This window comes from Eubalaena glacialis, chromosome 18 (genome assembly GCF_028564815.1).
Source record: "Eubalaena glacialis isolate mEubGla1 chromosome 18, mEubGla1.1.hap2.+ XY, whole genome shotgun sequence".
Classification (NCBI taxonomy): domain Eukaryota; kingdom Metazoa; phylum Chordata; class Mammalia; order Artiodactyla; family Balaenidae; genus Eubalaena; species Eubalaena glacialis.
Window position 1 is genome coordinate 62,644,073 of NC_083733.1, and position 17,627 is coordinate 62,661,699.

Below are 17,627 nucleotides of genomic sequence, written 5' to 3' on the forward strand. Positions count from 1 at the left end.
CATGCCCGTCTGGATTTCTGTCTTCCTTAGGTCTTTGTCTCTCTGGCTCCATCTCTATCTCCCTTTACAGCGGGCCTCATGAAGCCCGACAACTGTTCATCGGAGAAGGGCTTATGGGCGCGCCCCTTAAGGACCCAGGCAGGCTCCTGCGTCTCGCTTTATGCCAACTGGCTGGTGTTGGTCCTCCTCATCATCTTCCTGCTGGTGGCCAACATCCTGCTGGTCAATTTGCTCATCGCGATGTTCAGGTGAGTCCCCACTGCTCTCTGATGATCTGACCTCATCTGGGTGACCTCACCCAGCATGACCCTTGACCCCAGCGTGATTCTTGATCCCAGCTTGACCCTTGACCCCAGCATGATTTTTTTAAAATTTATTTATTTATTTTTGGCTGTGTTGGGTCTTCGTTTCTGTGTGTGGGCCTTCTCTTGTTGCGGCAAGCGGGGGCCACTCTTCATCGCGGTGCGTGGGCCTCTCACTGCTGCGGCCTCTCGTTGCAGAGCACAAGCTCCAGACGCACAGGCTCAGTAGTTGTGGCTCACGGGCCTAGTTGCTCCACGGCATGTGGGATCTTCCCAGACCAGGGCTCGAACCCGTGTCCCCTGCATTGGCAGGCAGATTCTCAACCACTGTGCTACCAGGGAAGCCCCCCCAGCATGATTCTTGATCCCAGTCTAAGCAATTCTAGTTTTAGTCTCTGAACTCTGATTCAAATCTAATGCTGGCTTGTCCCAAACCCAGTTAGAGTCTGCTCCTGACCTGGCCTTTGGAATCTGATCTGCTCTCTGAGCCCAGGCTGAAGATTAAAATTTTTTTTTATTGTGGCAAAATATATATAACAAAATTTGCCATCGTCACCATTTTTAAGTGTACAATGCAGTGACATTAATTACATTTATAATGTTGTACAACCATCACCACTGTCTATTTCCAAAACATTTTCATCACGCCAAACAGAAAGTGTGTACCCATTAAGCAAGGGTAACTCCTCATTTTACCCTCCCCCACCCAGTTCCTGGTAACCTCTAATTTACTTTCTGTGTCTATGAATCTGCCTCTTGGAGGTGATTCATGTAAGTGAAATCATACAATATTTGTCCTTTTGTGTCTGGCATAATGTTTTCATTGTGCAATCATGTTGTAGCATGTACCACCACTCCATTCCTTTTTATGGCTGAATAATACTGATGTATTGGTATAAGGCATTTTGTTGATCCATTCATCTGATGATGGAAACTTGGGTTGGTTCCATCTTTTGGCTATTGTGGATAATGCTGCAATGAACATTGCTGTTCACAAATCTGTTTGAGTCTCCGTTTTTTATTTCTTTTGGGTATATTTCTAGAATAGAATGCTGGGTCATATGGTAATTCTATGTTTAGCCTTTCCTTACCAACAGTTGTTATTTTCCTTATTAAGAGGTTCTAGCCATTCTAGTGGGCATGAACTGGTTATTTCATTGTGGTTTTGATTTGTATTTTCCTAATGACTGGTGACACTGAGCATCTTTCCATGGGCTTATTGCCCATTTGCACATCTTTAAAGAAATGTCTGTTCAAATCCTTTGCCCATTTTTAAAAATAAATTTATTTATTTTATTTATTTTTATTTTTGGCTGTGTTGGGTCTTCATTGCTGCGCGCAGGCTTTCTCTAGTTGCAGCGAGCAGGAGTTACTCTTCGTTGCGGTGCGCGGGCTCCTCATTGCGGTGGCTTCTCTTGTTGCGGAGCATGGGCTCTAGGCGTGCGGGCTTCAGTAGTTGTAGCACGTGGGCTCAGTAGTTGTGGCTCGCGGGCTCTAGAGCACAGGCTCAGTAGTTGTGGCGCACGGGCTTAGTTGCTCCGCGGCATGTGGGATCTTCCTGGACCAGGGCTCGAACCCGTGTCCCCTGCATTGGCAGGCGGATTCTTAACCACTGCGCCACCAGGGAAGCCCCCTTTGCCTGTTTTTTAAATTGAGTTGTTTCTATTTTAGTGTTGAGTTGTAGCAGTTCTTTATTCTGGATATTAAACTCCTATCACATATATAATTTGCAAATATTTTCTCCCATTCTGTTGGTTGTCTTTTCCTTTTCTTGATAACATCCTTTGATTCTTGAAAGTTTATTTATTTATTTATTTATTTGGCTGTGCCACACAGCTTGCGGGATCTTAGCTCCCTGACCAGGGATCGAACCAGCATCCCCTGCATTGCAAGATGGATTCTTAACCACTGGACCACCAGGGAAGTCCCTGGGATTTTCTATTTCTATATGTAGGCTATATCATCTGTCAATGGAGACAGTTTTACTCCTTCCTTTCCAATTTGGATGCCTTTTAGTTCTTTTTCTTGCTTGCTGTGGCCAGAACTTCCAGTATAATGAATAGAAGTGGTGAAAGTGGGCATTCTTTTTTTTTTTTTTTTTAATATTTCTTTATTTTTTTGGCTGCGTAGGGTCTTAGTTGCGGCATGCGGGCTCTTTGTTGTGGCGCGCGGGTTTTTCTCTCTCTAGTTGTGGTGCGTGGGTTCCAAAGCGTGTGGGCTCTGTAGTTTGCGGCACGAGGGATCTCTCGATGAGGTGCAGGAGCTCAGTAGTTGTGGTGTGCGAACTTAGTTGCCCTGCGGCATGTGGGATCTTAGTTCCCCGACCAGGGATCGAACCCATGTCCCCTGCATTGGAAGGCAGATTCTTTACCACTGGGCAACCAGGGAAGTCCCGAAAGTGGGCATTCTTGTCTTGTTCTTGATCTTTGGGGAACGTTTTCAGTCTTTTTTCATTGAGTATGATGTTAGCTGTGGGTTTTTCGTAAGTACCTTTTATCATGTTGAAGAAGTTTCCTTCTATTTCTACTTTTCTGAGTTTTTGTTTTGTTTTGTTTGTTTGTTTGTAACCATGAAACGGTGTTGGATTTTATCAAATGCCTTTTCTGTGTCTCCATGTCAATTGAGAAGATCACATGGTTTTTTTTCCTATGTTCTATTAAGGTGGTATATTACATTGATTGATTTTTGTATGTTGAACCACCCTTGCATTCCTTGCATATATCCCACTTATAATCCTTTCAATATGGTGTTAAATTAGGTTTCTAGTATTTTGTTGAGGATTTTTGCATGTATATTCATAAAGGATATTGGTCTGTAGTTTTCTCGTGATATCTTTATCTGACTTTGATATCATCGTGGTAATGCTGGCCTCATAGAATGAATTGGGAAGTGTTCTCTCCTCTTCAATTTTTTGGAAGAGTTTGAGAAGGATTGGTGTTAAATCTTTTTAAAATGTTTGGTAGAATTCACCAGTCAAACCATCTGGCCCTGGGCTTTTTTTGTTGGGACATTTTTAATTAGTGATTCAATCTCTTTACTTGTTATAGGTCTTTTGAGATTGTCCTGTTTCTTCTTGAGTCAGTTTAGGTAATTTGTGTGTTTCTAGCAATTTGTCCATTTCATCTAGGTTATCTAATTTGTTGGTGTACAATTATTAATAGCATTCTCTTATAATCCTTTTTGTTTCTATAAGGTTGATAGTAGTGTCCCCATTTTCATTTCCTATTTTATTATTTGTGTCCAGGCTGACTTTTGAACCTGACTCCAATCTCTACTTAATTCATGATAGCTTTCCCAACTTGACCTATGACATCTGACCCTGGACACTCCTAACCCAGCTACTAATTGCGTCCTGTAATAACCTCCAACTTTATTGATCTTGACATCTGCCTGCTGCCTTGGCCTTCAAACAGATATTGCCTGACAGCTAATCTTCATCCTCTCTTCCTGAAGGGGCGTTGACCTCCAGTGACCCTTGATCTCTGGTCCCCACAGCTATACCTTCGGCAAAGTACAGGGCAACAGCGACCTCTACTGGAAGGCGCAGCGCTACAGCCTCATCCGGGAATTTCACTCTCGGCCCGCACTGGCTCCGCCTCTCATCGTCATCTCGCACGTGCTCTCCCTCATCCGTCGATTGCGCAGGCGCCGGGCCAGCTTGCCACGTTCAGCAGTCGTCGAGCATTTTCGTGAGAGGCCGGCTTGGCCCAAAAGAGAGAAACCTAGGGGGCGGAACCTGGAGAGAAAGAAGAGCATGTATAGGCTGGAGGAGGACGCCCAGGAGCACTAGTGGGCAGGGCTTAGTCTGTCAGGGAGCTGGGCGTGGGATATTAGTGGGAGGCCTGGAACGGCGAGGGGGCGTGGTCTGGGAGATCACCAAAGCTCATGGTTTTGGGTGGGGAAGCTGGGTCTAGGAGCGGGCGAGCCCTTTGACTCGAGGATGGGCGAGCCCTTTGACTCTCTCCTGACCCCACTGTCCAGGGGTCCACCTCTCGAAGGAAGCGGAGCGGAGGCTGTTGACGTGGGAGTCAGTGCAAAAGGAGAATTTCCTGCTGGAGCGAGCTCGGGACAAGCGGGAGAGCGACTCAGAAAGTCTGAAGCGCACATCGCAGAAGTGAGGGCGGGGCCTGGCTCTGGGCGGGGCTTTTGGCTTCAGGAATCGATCCCATGATTTAGGTCCTGCAAAGACCCAGGCTAGAGGCGGAGCCTGCGGGGACAGGGTCCTAGAATGCTAGGGAGGAAAGCTGAACTACAGAGGGCGGGTCTTCGAAGGTGGGCGGGGCTGGTAGGCTGCAGGCACCGACCTGAGACCCTGGATCCCCAGGGTGGACACAGCATTGCAGCAGCTGAGACAGATCCGCGAGTACGAGCAGCGTCTGAAAAGACTGGAACAGGAGGTGAGGACCCCGGGCCAGGCTGGGGGAGTATGGCTGGGGTGAGGGGCAGTAGGGTTCCAGTCTGGTGCCCTGATGTCCTCCCTGCTCCCCAGGTCCGGTACTGTAGCCGTGTCCTGGGCTGGGTAGCTGAGGCCCTGAGTCGCTCTGCATTACTTCCCCCAGGGGGGCCGCTGCCCCCAGCCTCACCTGGGCCTGAAGGTCAGTGTGTGTGGTGTACCTGTGTGTATCTCTGGCGTCTGTCACTACCTACGTCTGTGTCCCTGCTTTCCGGGTCTCTCTTCCCCTATCTCTGAGTGTTTTTCTCTTTAACTGGCTTTCCTTAGTCCCTGGTTCACTCTCGGTCTCCTTTCGGCTTTTTGTACATCTTTGTTTTTACCAGTCTCTCTATTTTTTCTGTCTTCGTCTCTATGCCCACCACCTCTTCTCTCTTCCCCCAGACTGAGCCCTGCTGGTGGACTTCAAAGAGTAGCTGCCATAGGGAGTTTTGCTCCCAGAGTAAGGCCTAGCAGGTCCTTGACCCCTGCACCTGGCGACCTTGTCCTTGAGGTGAACCTCATGCCCATGGACTACCACCTCGGCCGCTGTCACGATCACTGCAGGGAGTGTCATCCATACAAACCACAGCAGGCTTGGATCCTCCCAGAACCAGCCCTACTCTGGAAGCATGAGCCTCTGGAGCCCAGGCATTGCCTCTCAAGGCTGTACCACAGCCTGCTGGGCTGGAGAAGGCTGCAGGGTCCTTGAGGTACCAGAGCCCACTCACAGCTCCCCACACTGGGGAAATAAAGCCATTTGAAAGGAGTAGTGTCTGGATGCTTGATTCTTGGGGAACTGGTGGGTGTCTAGATCCTTTGGGGATGGGGGCTGAAGCTGGGGGTGTGTTTGGGGTCCTTGGTTCGTTTGCTGCTTTCTTTCAGGTATCCCCCGGCTGTTTTTTCCTCTCAGCCCCACTATTCCTGTGTGACTCAGGCCCAGCACCTCTTGTCTGCACTATTTTGATGACTCTCACTTCAGTGGGATAATAACCCCAACCATCTGTACGCCCCCCACCCCCGTTCCTGCCTACCAATGAAAGAAGAACTCAGAGATAAAAAGTAAGAGTATTTCCTGGAGTGGGGGTGGGTGGGTGCTGTGTACATCTGCTTTGGCAATAGGGGAACAGATGATGCAAATTTGACTAGATAACTGCATATGTGTCTTTAAAAAGTCTAATTAGTGGAAAATTGCAGGCTACGCACGCATAGAATTGAGGCAAATATGCATCATTATACATGCCGTTTAACTAAACAACCCATAACAAACTAAACTGGTAATGACAAGGTTGAACTGACAGCAATTATTAGTAAAATAGCAAAAAAGCCACCAACAACCAACACATCCAAAAATGCAAACCAAAACATCCTTTTTCCAAATTGGAGGAATTCCAACTGTCTGCCACTTTGGATGCAGAGTAGCTTTGAAATATTGCCAAGTGTTTTGTGGCAACCAGATTTCTCTGGAAGATGCTGAATCAATTCTCACTAACCCAAGTAGTAATAATAACAGTAATGACGATGGTGGCAACAACAACAACAGCTAACACGAGTGCTATGTGTCTGGCATTGTGTTTAAGTTCTTCACAGGTGCTAAATCAAGGAATTCTCATGGCAACCATATATTAGGTAGGTACTAATGTCTCCATTTGCAGATAAGAAAACTGAGGCACAGATAAAAGTTAAGTGACTCACACAAGGTCTCACAGCTAGAAAGCGGCTGAGTTTGAATAGGAATCTGGGCCATCTGGATCCAGAGCCTTTGTAAAGCACTAATTTATATTTAGAAATGTTAAATGCTACAGAGCCCTAGGAATTCACTCAGTGGGCATGCTGCTTTATTAAGCTGTTGTCTCTCAGCTCCAAATCTGCCCTTCTGTATACTCAGCTCTGTGATGCTGGGGCTGGGACTCCGCAAGCCACATTTGTTTTGCCAGCTGGGTTCCTATTAGACTCTGCCTAGAGGGGGCGCTAGAGGGAGAACGGTGACTGGAGGAGGAAGAGGGGATTTGCTGCTTCCCGTTCCTGAGCGTAGCCCCAGAGCATTGCTTTATCTGGTTGCAGCTTTCAGCTTCCCCCGCCCCAGCACTCCCACAAGTTCCGTTTATGCCCTCAGTCACACCTGCTCCATCCAGGCAGCCCCTTTTTCTAGCCTGAGTTTCAGCTCCCAGGGGCACGTCTCCAAGAGTTTAGGTTCTGATAACTCTGTTCTCTTCCATTTGTCTCTCCAGTCCTGGGGGTGACATTTGCTTCGTGCAGCTTACTATTTCTGTGCTAACTCTGCTTCTTTCTATTTCTTTCCCAGTTTTCTGAGACCCGTTTAATATATCTGAGACCCCTGTATTAATTTATTTCTGTTGAAATATCTGTATAACAGGAAAACGCCAGGTCTGGCAGGTAGAAATCTGACATGAGTCATCATAATGGAGAGATACAACCTCCACTTCATTTCCACACATAAATCAGTTTGGAAACCAAAAGTCCTGTAATTGAAGAGGAGGCTAGGCGCTCTTGAGGAATTACAAAATACTGCTAAAATTTATATTTAAATCTTTCTTACTTGTATATTTTCCCGCAGTGAACCTATTTCACTTCTCTGTTGCACAGCCCTAGTGCAGTGGGAATCCTGGCCCCTTAAAATGACAATTGGTGACCACAAATGTCTCCACTTGTCTTGATGCTGTGTTTTTGGAAGCCACACAGAGTTTAACTGGGCCATTACAAAGGTGGAAGATATTTCCTTTTAGGAGTGAGGAGGACCTCTTGCAGGTCACCAGCAAGGCCAGTAAGTGACTGGGTGTCCATTAACCAAGAGTGAGCAGCATAGCCATGATCTGCTACTCTAGGGTCCTCTGGAGGGGTTGCTGAGGGCAGGGGACAGCTGTGGCATTCACTAGCCTGTGATCCAAAAGAACCCGTAAGATATCTGCTCCAGTCTCAGATGTGGGAAGGGAGTGACTGTCAGTAGAATATGTAAGCCACTAAAATCTTAAACAAATAGGTCATTTGAAAGAGAGGTGTATTTTATACAAAAACGAAAACTCCAGATAAGAAGCTGCAGGTCGTCAGAGAAAAGGAGGCAGCAGGGTGGAGTGAGGACTCAAGAATGCATGTGAGAAAAAAAAAAAAAAAGAATGCATGAGCTTTGTGAAGGCTGAAGACCTGCTACATTAAAGGGACAAGTGGGGCTAGAGAAGACAGCTGTAAAGGCTGCTCAAAGCTGCCGCCAAAAACTGGAATGGATTTGGTAGCTCCTGTGAAGCCTACTTAGACAAGCCAAGGGGCTGATATGCAAACCTAGATTGAATTAGAGAAAACTGGGTATCGGATATGTTTCTGTTTCTCTTGGGTAAATACCTAAGATTGGGGTGTCTGGGTTGTATAATAAGCGGGATCTTAGTTCCCCAACCAGGGATTGAACCCGGGTCCCAGCAGTAAAAGCGCCGAGTCCTAACCACTGGACTGCCAGGGAATTCCCCTGTATAACTTTATCTGAGGCTGCTTAACTCTTTTCCTAATTGGCTGCACATTTTACATTTCCATCAGCAATGTTATGAGAGAATTTCAGTTGCTCTGCATCCTCACTAGCACTTGCTATTATCAGTATTTTTAATTAGCCATTCTAAGAGGTTTGTAGTGGTGTCTCACTGTGTTTTTTTAAATTTTTAAAAGATATTTTATTTATTTATTTATAAATTTATTTTATTTACTTTTGGCTGTGTTGGGTTTTCACTGCTGTGCATGGGCTTTCTCTAGGTGCGGTGAGCGGTGGCTACTCTTCGTTGCGGTGCGCGGGTTTCTCATTGTGGTGGCTTCTCTTATTGCAGAGCATGGGCTCTAGGAGTGCGGGCTTCAGTAGTTGTGGCGTGCAGGCTCAGTAGTTGTGGCTCGTGGGCTCTATAGCATAGGCTCAGTAGTTGTGGCACACGGACTTAGTTGCTTCGCGGCATGTGGGATCTTCCCGCACCAGGGCTCGAACCCGTGTCCCCTGCATTGGCAGGCGGATTCTTCCCTGTGCCACCAGGGAAGCCCTGTATAGCTTTTTTGGTGAAGTGTCAGTTCAAATCTTTTACCCACTTAAAAAATGGGTTGTTTTTGTATCATTGAATTGTAAAATTTAATGTATTCTGCATACTCCTATATCAGATATGTATTTTGCAAATATTTTCCCTCAGTATGTATTGAGCTTTTTCATTTTTTTTTAAGTTTTTTTTTTTTGATATGGACCATTTTTAGTCTTTTATTGAATTTGTTACAATATTGCTTCTGTTTTATGTTTTGGTTTTTTGTCCGTGAAGCATTTGGGATCTTAGCTCCCTGACCAGGGATCGAACCCGCACCCCCTGCACTGGAAGGCGAAGTCTTAACTACTGGACCAGCAGGGAAGTGCCCTTCACTTTCTTAATGGTGTCTCTTGGAGGGAAGAATTTTATCAACATTTTCTTTTATGTTTGATGCTTTTTTGTCCTATCTGAGGAATCTTTGACTAACCCAAGTCACAAAGATTTTCTCTTCAAAGTTTTATAGTTTTAGGCTTTGCATTTAGGTCTGTAATCTTTTTTTTTTTTTTTTTTTTGGCCTGGCCACATAGCTTGTGGGATCTTAGTTCCCTGGCCAGGGATTGAACCCATGCCCTCGGGGTCCTAACAACTGGACACCAGGGAACTCCCTGCAATCTATTTTGAGTTCATTTTTATACATAGGGTAATTTTGTAGTCAAGGTTATTTATTTTTGCAGATGTGTAATTTAATTGCTCAGCATCATTGGTTGAAAAGACTCCTTTTTTCTCCTTTGAATTATCGTGGCACCTTTGTTGAAAATCAATTGACCATATATGTGTGGGTCTATTTCTGAGCTCTCTCTTCTGATCAGTACATCTATATGTCAGTCTTTTCACCAATACCATACTGTTTCAATTACTGTAGCTTTGTACTGAATCTTGAAATCAGGTAGTGTGAGTCCTCTAACTTTGCCTTCCCTTTTCAAAATCGTTTTAGTTGTCCTAATTCCTTTGATTTTTGATATAAACTTTGGAGTCTGGTTGTCAATTTCTCTAAACAACCTGTTGGGATTTTGTTTGGGATTGTGTTGAATCTACAGGTCAGTTCAAGGTGATTGACATCTTAATGGTACTGTAGTTTCTGATCCATGAACACTGTATGTCTCTTAATTTGGTTAGGTCTTCTTTGATTTCTATCATGAGTGTTTGTGGTTTTCAGCATACAAATCTTCCATATATTTTGTTAGATGTATTCTTATACAATGTGATATTGTATATGATACTGTTCAAATTTTTTAGAATTTCGAATTGCTTATTGCTAGTATACAGAAATACTGCTGATTTTTTGTATATTAACCTTGTATTCTATGACTTTGATGAACTCACTTTACTAGTTCTAGTATTATTTTTGCAGATTGTTTAGGATTTTCTATGTCATACTGTCTGTAAATAGAGGCAATTTTATTTCATTCTTTTCAATTTGTATTTTTGTTGTGGTGGTGGTGGTGGTAAAATACACATAATATAAAATTTACCATTTTAACCCTTTTTAAGTGTATGCTTCAGTGGCATTTAGAATATTCACAATGTTGTACAATCATTACTACTGTCTAGTTCCAGAAGTTTTCATCACCCCACACAGTAACCTTGTATCCATTAAGAACTCACTTCTTATTCTCCTCTGTTCCCAGCCCCTGGCAACCAACAATCTGCTCTCTATCTATATGGATTTGCCTATTCTGGATATTTCATATAAGTGGAATAATAACATATGTGGTCTTCTCTGCCTGACCTCTTTCACTTAGCACAATGGTTCATTGATGTTATATTATAACTTCATTCCTTTCCATAGCTGAATAATAACCATAGTATGGATATATAACTTTTTAAAATCCATTCATCCATTGATGGACATTTGGGTTGTTTCTACTTTTTAGCTATCGTGACTGATGCTGCTATGAATGTTCAGGTACAAGTTTTTGTTTGAACACCTGTTTTCAGTTTTTTTGGTATATAACTAGGAGTGGAATTGCTGGTGATTCTACGTTTAACTTTTTGAGGACCTGACAAACTGATTTTCACAGTGGTCACACCATTTCACATTCCCACCAGCAGTGTATGAGGTTCCAAATTCTTCAAATACACACCAACACTTGTTATTTTCCTTTTTTTTTTTTTCTTTTGGTTATAGATATCCTGGTGGGTATGAAGTGGTGTCTCATGGTGAGTTTGATTTGCATTTCCCTAATGACTAACGACATTGAACTTCTTTTCGTGTGCTTTTGGCCATTTGTACATCTTTGGAAGGAATGGCTTTTTAGTAATGACCTTCACTGCTTGTATTGCATTACCTGCCACCCAATCACAGTTAACTGAGGATGGATGGGTCTTGAATGAAGACAAAAACGAAGACCCTGGGACTTCCCTGGTGGTCCAGTGGGTAAGACTCCATGCTCCCAATGCAGGGTGCCTGGGTTCGATCCCTGGTGGAAACTAGATCCCGTATGCATGCCTCAACTAAGAAGTCCACGTGCCACAACTAAAAGATCCCACATGCTGCAATGAAGATCCTGTGTGCCACAACTAAGACCCAGCGCAGCCAAAATAAATAAATATTAAACAAACAAATGAACAAACGAAAGAGAAGACCCTGCTATCCAAGTCATCATCTTGAGGACTATCTAGGCTCAGATAGACATTTCATAGCTTAGAAAAGACAAACTGTTGGTCCTGCTACAAAGGATGTTCAACAAGGATCAGTCTTTGTGGATTTTGGAGACAGTATATCCCCCAGGTAGAAATTTCACTAAAGCTGATGCTGTAGTCCCTGACGCATGCATGTTCCTCGAGGAGGAAAAAGCACCTGAATTCAACTGATAAGGCTCATTATGGGGGCAGGGAAGCTGAAGTGACCTTGCAGGGTAGGGGCATTTGGGCCAATTCAGTGTGCTGTCATGGCTTCCCCTATTGAATATATAATTGGTACTGATGTTTTATGTGTTCATACTGTGATTGTCCCATAAGTGTCCGGGGATTCTCCCATCCAGGGACTGTAGCATGTGTGGTCCTCTCCATGGCCGACTACAGAAACTACGTAGAACCCCAGGAGAAAGGGAAATCATAGCTTTAATGACCTAATGGCTGTGGAGGTACTCAGAAGTCATTTCCCGGTACAACAGCGCCACCTGCCGACGCAGCCACCACATACACCCCTTTTAGGAAAGGCCTCTTAATTGCTATTAAGCGCTGTTGAAAGGGACCCACCAACCCACCGAGGCCTTGTGACTTCCTGGCTTGACTCCTCCATTTTGGGGTAGGTCAACTTGAACTTGACAACTAGTAAGGTCTGAAATGGTTAAATGTAAATGGTATGTTCAAGGGCACAGCTGGGCTGGTCCTTGGGTCATCTCAGTTTTGCAGTGGAAAAGTAGCAGCTTCCCCTTTGGAGAAAACTTTATCCCTCCCTCCACCGCCTGAAGCAAAGCTGCTGGCTCAGTGGGGCCCTCGATTTACACAAGTCCTTGGAAGTGACTGGGCCTGGTTCACTGCTGGTTGGGCTGAGTTAAAAGCTGGTGGTGTCCATCCATCCAACCCCAGAGCCCACCTTGGAAGACAGATTGCAGTCAAGGTTAAGGTATTGGGTGGGACTATTTTCCCTCCCATCCACATGTATCTGGTATTAATGGTTGTTGGACCCATCTCCTAAAAACTCAGCTCAAAAAGATTTCTGACTTTACCTTCTTCCTCTCCTCCTGGTCCACACAGCTTAGTCGGGCAGTTTGGTCACTGAATGTGGGTGTTCCCAGAGAGGCTTCGTCTCTTCTTGGCTGCCTCCTGGATGATCAATCTCTTGAGATCTAAGGGGTGGGGGAGTTATATAGACCATTTTGAAAATTTAGGATTCTGCCCCCCTGACCATTCTTGGGTCACCTTTCTTTCTGCTGGACAGCCTGATGGTTATACCCTCTGCGTGGCTGCCTGGCACAAAGTGGGCCAACTAGGGAGTTCAAAGTAAATTCTGGTTTAGTCACCAGCATTCTCTTGTAGGTATCACATGGCCCTAGAACAGGGGTTGGCAAACTACAGGCGTTGTGTGTGGGATAAATCTGGCCTGTGAGCTAAGAATGATTTTTACATTTTTAAAGAGTTGTAAAAATCAAACAACAAAGAGAATACAGTCAGCCCCCTTTGTTTTTGTTTTTAGTAAATCAAAATTTATTTGTAAAACAGGACCTGTTATATAAAATGGCGATCAAGTTATACAAAAGTACAGAAGTTCTTTCTGATTACAGTTCTAGTTGCACAGTCGGCCCCCTTTGTAGGCACATGTTCCACATCCATGGATTCAACCAAATGTGGATCGAAAATATTCGAAAAAAAATTTCAGGAAGCAAAACTTGAATTTGCCACACTGGCTGTTATTTATATAGCATTTACATTGTATTAAGTAATCTAGAGATGATTTAAAGTATACGGGAGGATGTGTGTAGGTTATATGCAAATACTACATCATTTTATATAAGGAGCTTGAGGATCTGAAGATTTTGGTATCTGTGGGGGGTCCTGGAAGCAATCCTGAGGGACAACTGTATGCCAGAGAGACCACGTCCTGAAAAGCCAAAAACACCATCTGGCCCTTTGTAGGAAAAGTTTGCAGACTCCTGTCTTAGCTGCAACTACTTGCTAAAGCTCCTCATGTGGCTTCCCCCAGCCAATGTCATGGTCATCCAAATCACGAAAGGATCCCAGACTAGGAGCCAGAAAACCTTGATTCTCTCTCCACCTGTCACTGGGTGTTTGACTGCAGGGCTGTCCTTTCTCTTCTCTGAGCCTCCTGCAATATCCACTTCATGAAAGGAGAGGTGGAGAGGGAGACCAGCCAAGGGCCTGTCCGTTAATACATTGTCCAGGTATTAACAAGGGCGAGGGGCTTCTCATAGCACTTGGGAAGGTGTCCTCCATGCCAGGACTTCTCACCCCCCAACCTCACAAAAAGCAACCTTACAACTACCACCCCAAGTGCAGGACTCATCGTCTACACTGGCCTTTCTCTTACCCCACCAGACACTTGGTAATACTGGTTCATGGTGGCCCACCCTGACTCTGAGAGGGGAGGAGAGACACAGAGGTGAGGGTGAGGGTGGAAGGGGGACCAGGCCCACTCCACTCACTTCCAGCTCCCGGAGCTGGGTTATCCCAGACCCAGGGTGCATGGAGAGCAAGGGAGGAGGCAGGAGGCCCCGAGGTGAATCTCAGGGGCTGGAAGGGCCTGGGGGCCTCTGCCTCTGACCTTTTCAGGGCTCTCCAAATTGGGAAGGAGAAGCCATTGCATTGGGAATGCAGGAAGAAAAATTTAGGATTTCTACTTACATCTATTTTTTTAAAAATCAATGAGCAAAACAAATGAAACTTTACTGATATCAAGTATGTATTGATAGAATGACAGGAATTCACAAGTAAATTTTCTACGTAGGTTGGGGATATTTTTTCAAAAAGCTGTCACTGATAGGGGAGTGTGATAAAAGATGTTTAGAGACATTTGCGGTAACTAAAAGGTGTGAAAGAGCAGGGGAAGATTTGAGAAGTGATTGGGAACCAGAGTGGGTGGTAATGGAAGCTGGCATTGATTCTCAAGGTCATGACCTTTGGGAGTAGGCAATGGGAGAGAAGGGTTTTTGCCCAGGAAGTCACTAAGGGGTGTGGCTTCTAGAAGGGGCCTCTGTCCTCCACCCCCTGAGTTCCCTTAACTCCATTTGACAGATAGGCTGGGTGGTGTTACCTATTCCCACAGACAACCCTAATAAGGTCCAAGTCCTCCACGATTCCCTGGTCCTGAGCCCAGAGAAACCAGGTGACCTACTTCCCAGGGCCCAAGTGGGTGAGGGACCTTATCCCAAGTAAGAACGAAGCATAACAGCCAGCTAGTGAGGACCTAAATGTTCTAGGCGAGCTACCCTCTTGGTAGGAGTAGTGAGATGAGTTATGGGATAGATTTAGTATGGTCACCAATTACCAAGTTAGCTTTAGGGATTAACACACTTTCTAGATTGCGTGATACTGATTGCTGCAAAGCTCCCCCGCAGTTTGGCTCAGCTCCAGGAGATGGAGGGGTCTCAAAGGCAGGGGGAAACTGGGGTCACCAGATTGGATACTCAGTTTGCCAGGGGTGTTGGCAATTTGGAGGGTGTATGTGCAGGAGGAGGCTGACATCTGGGCTGCTCACTGAAAGAACACTATGCCCATGGCCTGTGCAGGGCGTCCCAGTGGACCCATTTATTAACTCACAGCACTGTCGTCTCAGCTTCATTCTGAGAGGGCAGCCCCGGAGAAGTTAGCCACCCCACTGATCCAGTTTGGTGGTGGAGGTGAGGGGTTGGAGAGAACACTGTCTATCTCCATGATAACTGGGAAGTCGGGTCCTGGAAAGTGCTGTGATGCCCATCCCATCGTGCCAACATGGTGCCCCCACTTCACAGGGAGAAAGGGGACACTAGGTCCAGCCCTGTGAGCAGTAGAGTTGATTTCTTCTTCTGAGTTCCCCAGTCCCAGAGCAGAGCGTTCCACTTACCAGAAGCAGTATGATTCCAGGGGAGGAAAGAGCTCCCGGGTTGTCCCTTTCCTTCCAAGGTCAAATGAGTGATGTCACCGGTTGCTAGGCAAGTTTTCCATGTGCCCCTTCCCCTCCTTTCTGGCAGAACCAACTATTTCTGTAGCAAAATGGTCACTAATGCCACCAGTTATCAGTAGCTTTTCAAAGGGATCAGGGGCAATGTGGTCCTGGAGGGACCACCACTGGTGAAGTGGGTGGACCGGGGTTGGCAGGAAGGTGAGGGTGCTGAGGAAGGTGACCCAGCCCAGGGTGTTTTGCCAGTAGGGCTGTTTTACTTCCTGGCTCTGAGGGCAGAGAGAGAGGGGGGCAGGGTGGGAGGAAGAGGCAGTGGTGGTGGGGTTTCAGTCCACGTGATGCTGGGGATCAGATTCCCCAGGGGCTGGGAAGCTGGTCAAAGGGTCCCCTGGGATGGTAGGAGCCCAGAATCAGGGTCCTGTGGGGTGTGTTCTGACACGGGGTCCCCAGGGTGGGGGTGGTAGGCCGGGGTGGGGGAATCTCACCACACTGCTGTTCCAGGCAATGTAGTAGAGGTGTGCCCCCTGGTAGAGTTGCATGAGGCAGATGGCGAGGAGGGCCAGCAGCCCTGGCAAGGTCACGTAGCACCACAGGAATGTGGAGAAGGGCCACAGAGGGCGGCCCAGCTCACTGAACATTTCTTCCCTGAACCTGGGGTGGGGGCAATGGACAGGGACTTCTGGGAAGGAGCCCTCCTCTGGCCACCAGGGCCTGGAGCCCTTGGGAGGGTGGGCCTTCCAGGCCACCGCTTCTCTCACAAGTTCTCAACATTTAGGAGCTTTGAAGTCCTGCCAGGCCCTCCCTGACGTTGGGCCCTGCATCAAGTCACCCCATGGGAATCCCCCCATCCAGGGGGAGTGCATCACTCCCAGCTCTCCGCCTTCAGACCATCCCACATGGCCAATGGCAGGGGAACATGAGTCCCCTCGATCCTGACTGCTTGTTCCATCAGGACCACCCACCCAGCTTCCCTCAGATCACTCCCTCCTGTACCGCTGTGCTCTCAGCTGGACCTCCCTGCTGTGGGAAGGACTGAGGGAGCAGATCATGCCACAACTCTCCTCAGAGACCTGGAGTGGGGGCCCTGGCTGGGCAGACCCCAGGATTTGGACATCACCTCCTAGCTCCGTATATCCAGGCCAGGGCCACATTCTGGAAGACCACAGTGATGACGAGGGTCAGCGGGACTAGGTTGTCATCAAACAAGGACATTATGTAGCTGCTGGCACAACTGGTGAAGATGAGGCTGCCCAGAAAACCTCCCAAGAAGATGATCGCTAAGGCAGGGGCAGGTTTGGCCACACTGAGGTCTATGTGTAGGGCTGGGTCAGGGGTCAAAGTGAGCCCTGGAGATTGGGGGTGGCCTGGTGAGGAGGGGCCTAGGGCAAGTCTGTCACTGGGGTGAGAATCCACAGTACCTGAGAGCATCCTGGGATATTTCCTGAAGATGGAGATAGAGTTCTGGAGGGGAAAGACAATGCCTTACAAGAGTTTCATCAAGTTGCTCAGCCCTATGATGAGCAGGGCCATGAAGAAGAGGATGGCCCAGAAAGAGGCACCAGGGAACAACGAGACGACTTGGGAGAATGCTGCAAACGCCAGGCCAGGGCCCTCCATGAACTGTGCGGGAGAAGGGCTCTGAGGTAGTGGTGGGTCTGGATTGGGGGCGGGGGGAGGGGAAATGGTGCAGTGATCGATTAGCAATGTCTGTCTTGGGCAGAGGAAAGAGGCACAGAGGGGTTGGTGGATGGCCGGAGTGCTGCGTGTTTGCCCTTCTTGGTTTCAGAAGCTATGTGAGCTTAACCTCTTGAGGCCTCAGTTTCCTCCTCAGTTTCCTCACGGCCCAGGATAAATAGGGATCCTGGGGTTGATATGAGAATAAAAGTAAAGTGACAATATAGCAGAGGCCCTGGCACATATGAAATGGTGGTGGAAAAGTGATTATAACTGTTACCTACCTCAGAAGATGCTTAGGTGGCCCCCAAGGACCCTAGGAAATACATGACACAGTGTCTTCTGGGGCTGTTAAGAAGTACCCTCCTGCTCCCACAAACACACCTTTTCCTTCTGCGCCTTGATGCTGCAGGATGGGGAGAGGTGGATGACTTGGTGCCGGAGATACCTCGGGAGACTGTTGATCCATTCTAGGTAGTCCAGGGCGGGCAGGAGCAGGATGTCTTTTGGGGGCTTGGCATCCTGAGGCAGCACCCCCTTGTCTATCAGCTTCAACAGCTTTGAGACACTCCTGAAGGGGAAGCAGAGGAAAGGAA

At 46.8% G+C, this 17,627-nt stretch overlaps 2 protein-coding genes across 7 annotated transcripts in view; one reads left to right on the top strand and one right to left on the bottom strand.

Moving 5' to 3' along the window:
* The window catches only part of TRPM4 (transient receptor potential cation channel subfamily M member 4), a 36,165-nt gene extending 30,665 nt beyond the window's left edge, over nucleotides 1–5,500 (top strand). For 3 of the 6 annotated variants that reach the window (XM_061173130.1, XM_061173131.1, XM_061173135.1), the window contains 6 exons: nucleotides 71–248; nucleotides 3,798–3,991; nucleotides 4,284–4,416; nucleotides 4,627–4,699; nucleotides 4,792–4,897; nucleotides 5,137–5,500. In XM_061173130.1, coding sequence (XP_061029113.1) covers nucleotides 71–248; nucleotides 3,798–3,991; nucleotides 4,284–4,416; nucleotides 4,627–4,699; nucleotides 4,792–4,897; nucleotides 5,137–5,141 — 689 coding nt within the window. In that variant the 3' untranslated portion in view covers nucleotides 5,142–5,500. Of the gene's footprint in view, nucleotides 1–70; nucleotides 249–3,797; nucleotides 4,106–4,283; nucleotides 4,417–4,626; nucleotides 4,700–4,791; nucleotides 4,898–5,136 lie in introns of those variants that run through there. The other 3 variants (XM_061173132.1, XM_061173133.1, XM_061173134.1) reach the window with 3 other exon arrangements.
* An 11,339-nt stretch (nucleotides 5,501–16,839) lies between these two features.
* Nucleotides 16,840–17,627, bottom strand: part of SLC6A16 (solute carrier family 6 member 16) — a 47,830-nt gene continuing 47,042 nt past the window's right edge. The window contains exons 21-22 of the mRNA XM_061172491.1: nucleotides 17,416–17,602; nucleotides 16,840–16,977 (exon numbers count right to left, since the gene is read on the bottom strand). Of these exons, the coding sequence (XP_061028474.1) occupies nucleotides 16,840–16,977; nucleotides 17,416–17,602 (325 nt within the window). The remainder of the gene's footprint in view (nucleotides 16,978–17,415; nucleotides 17,603–17,627) is intronic.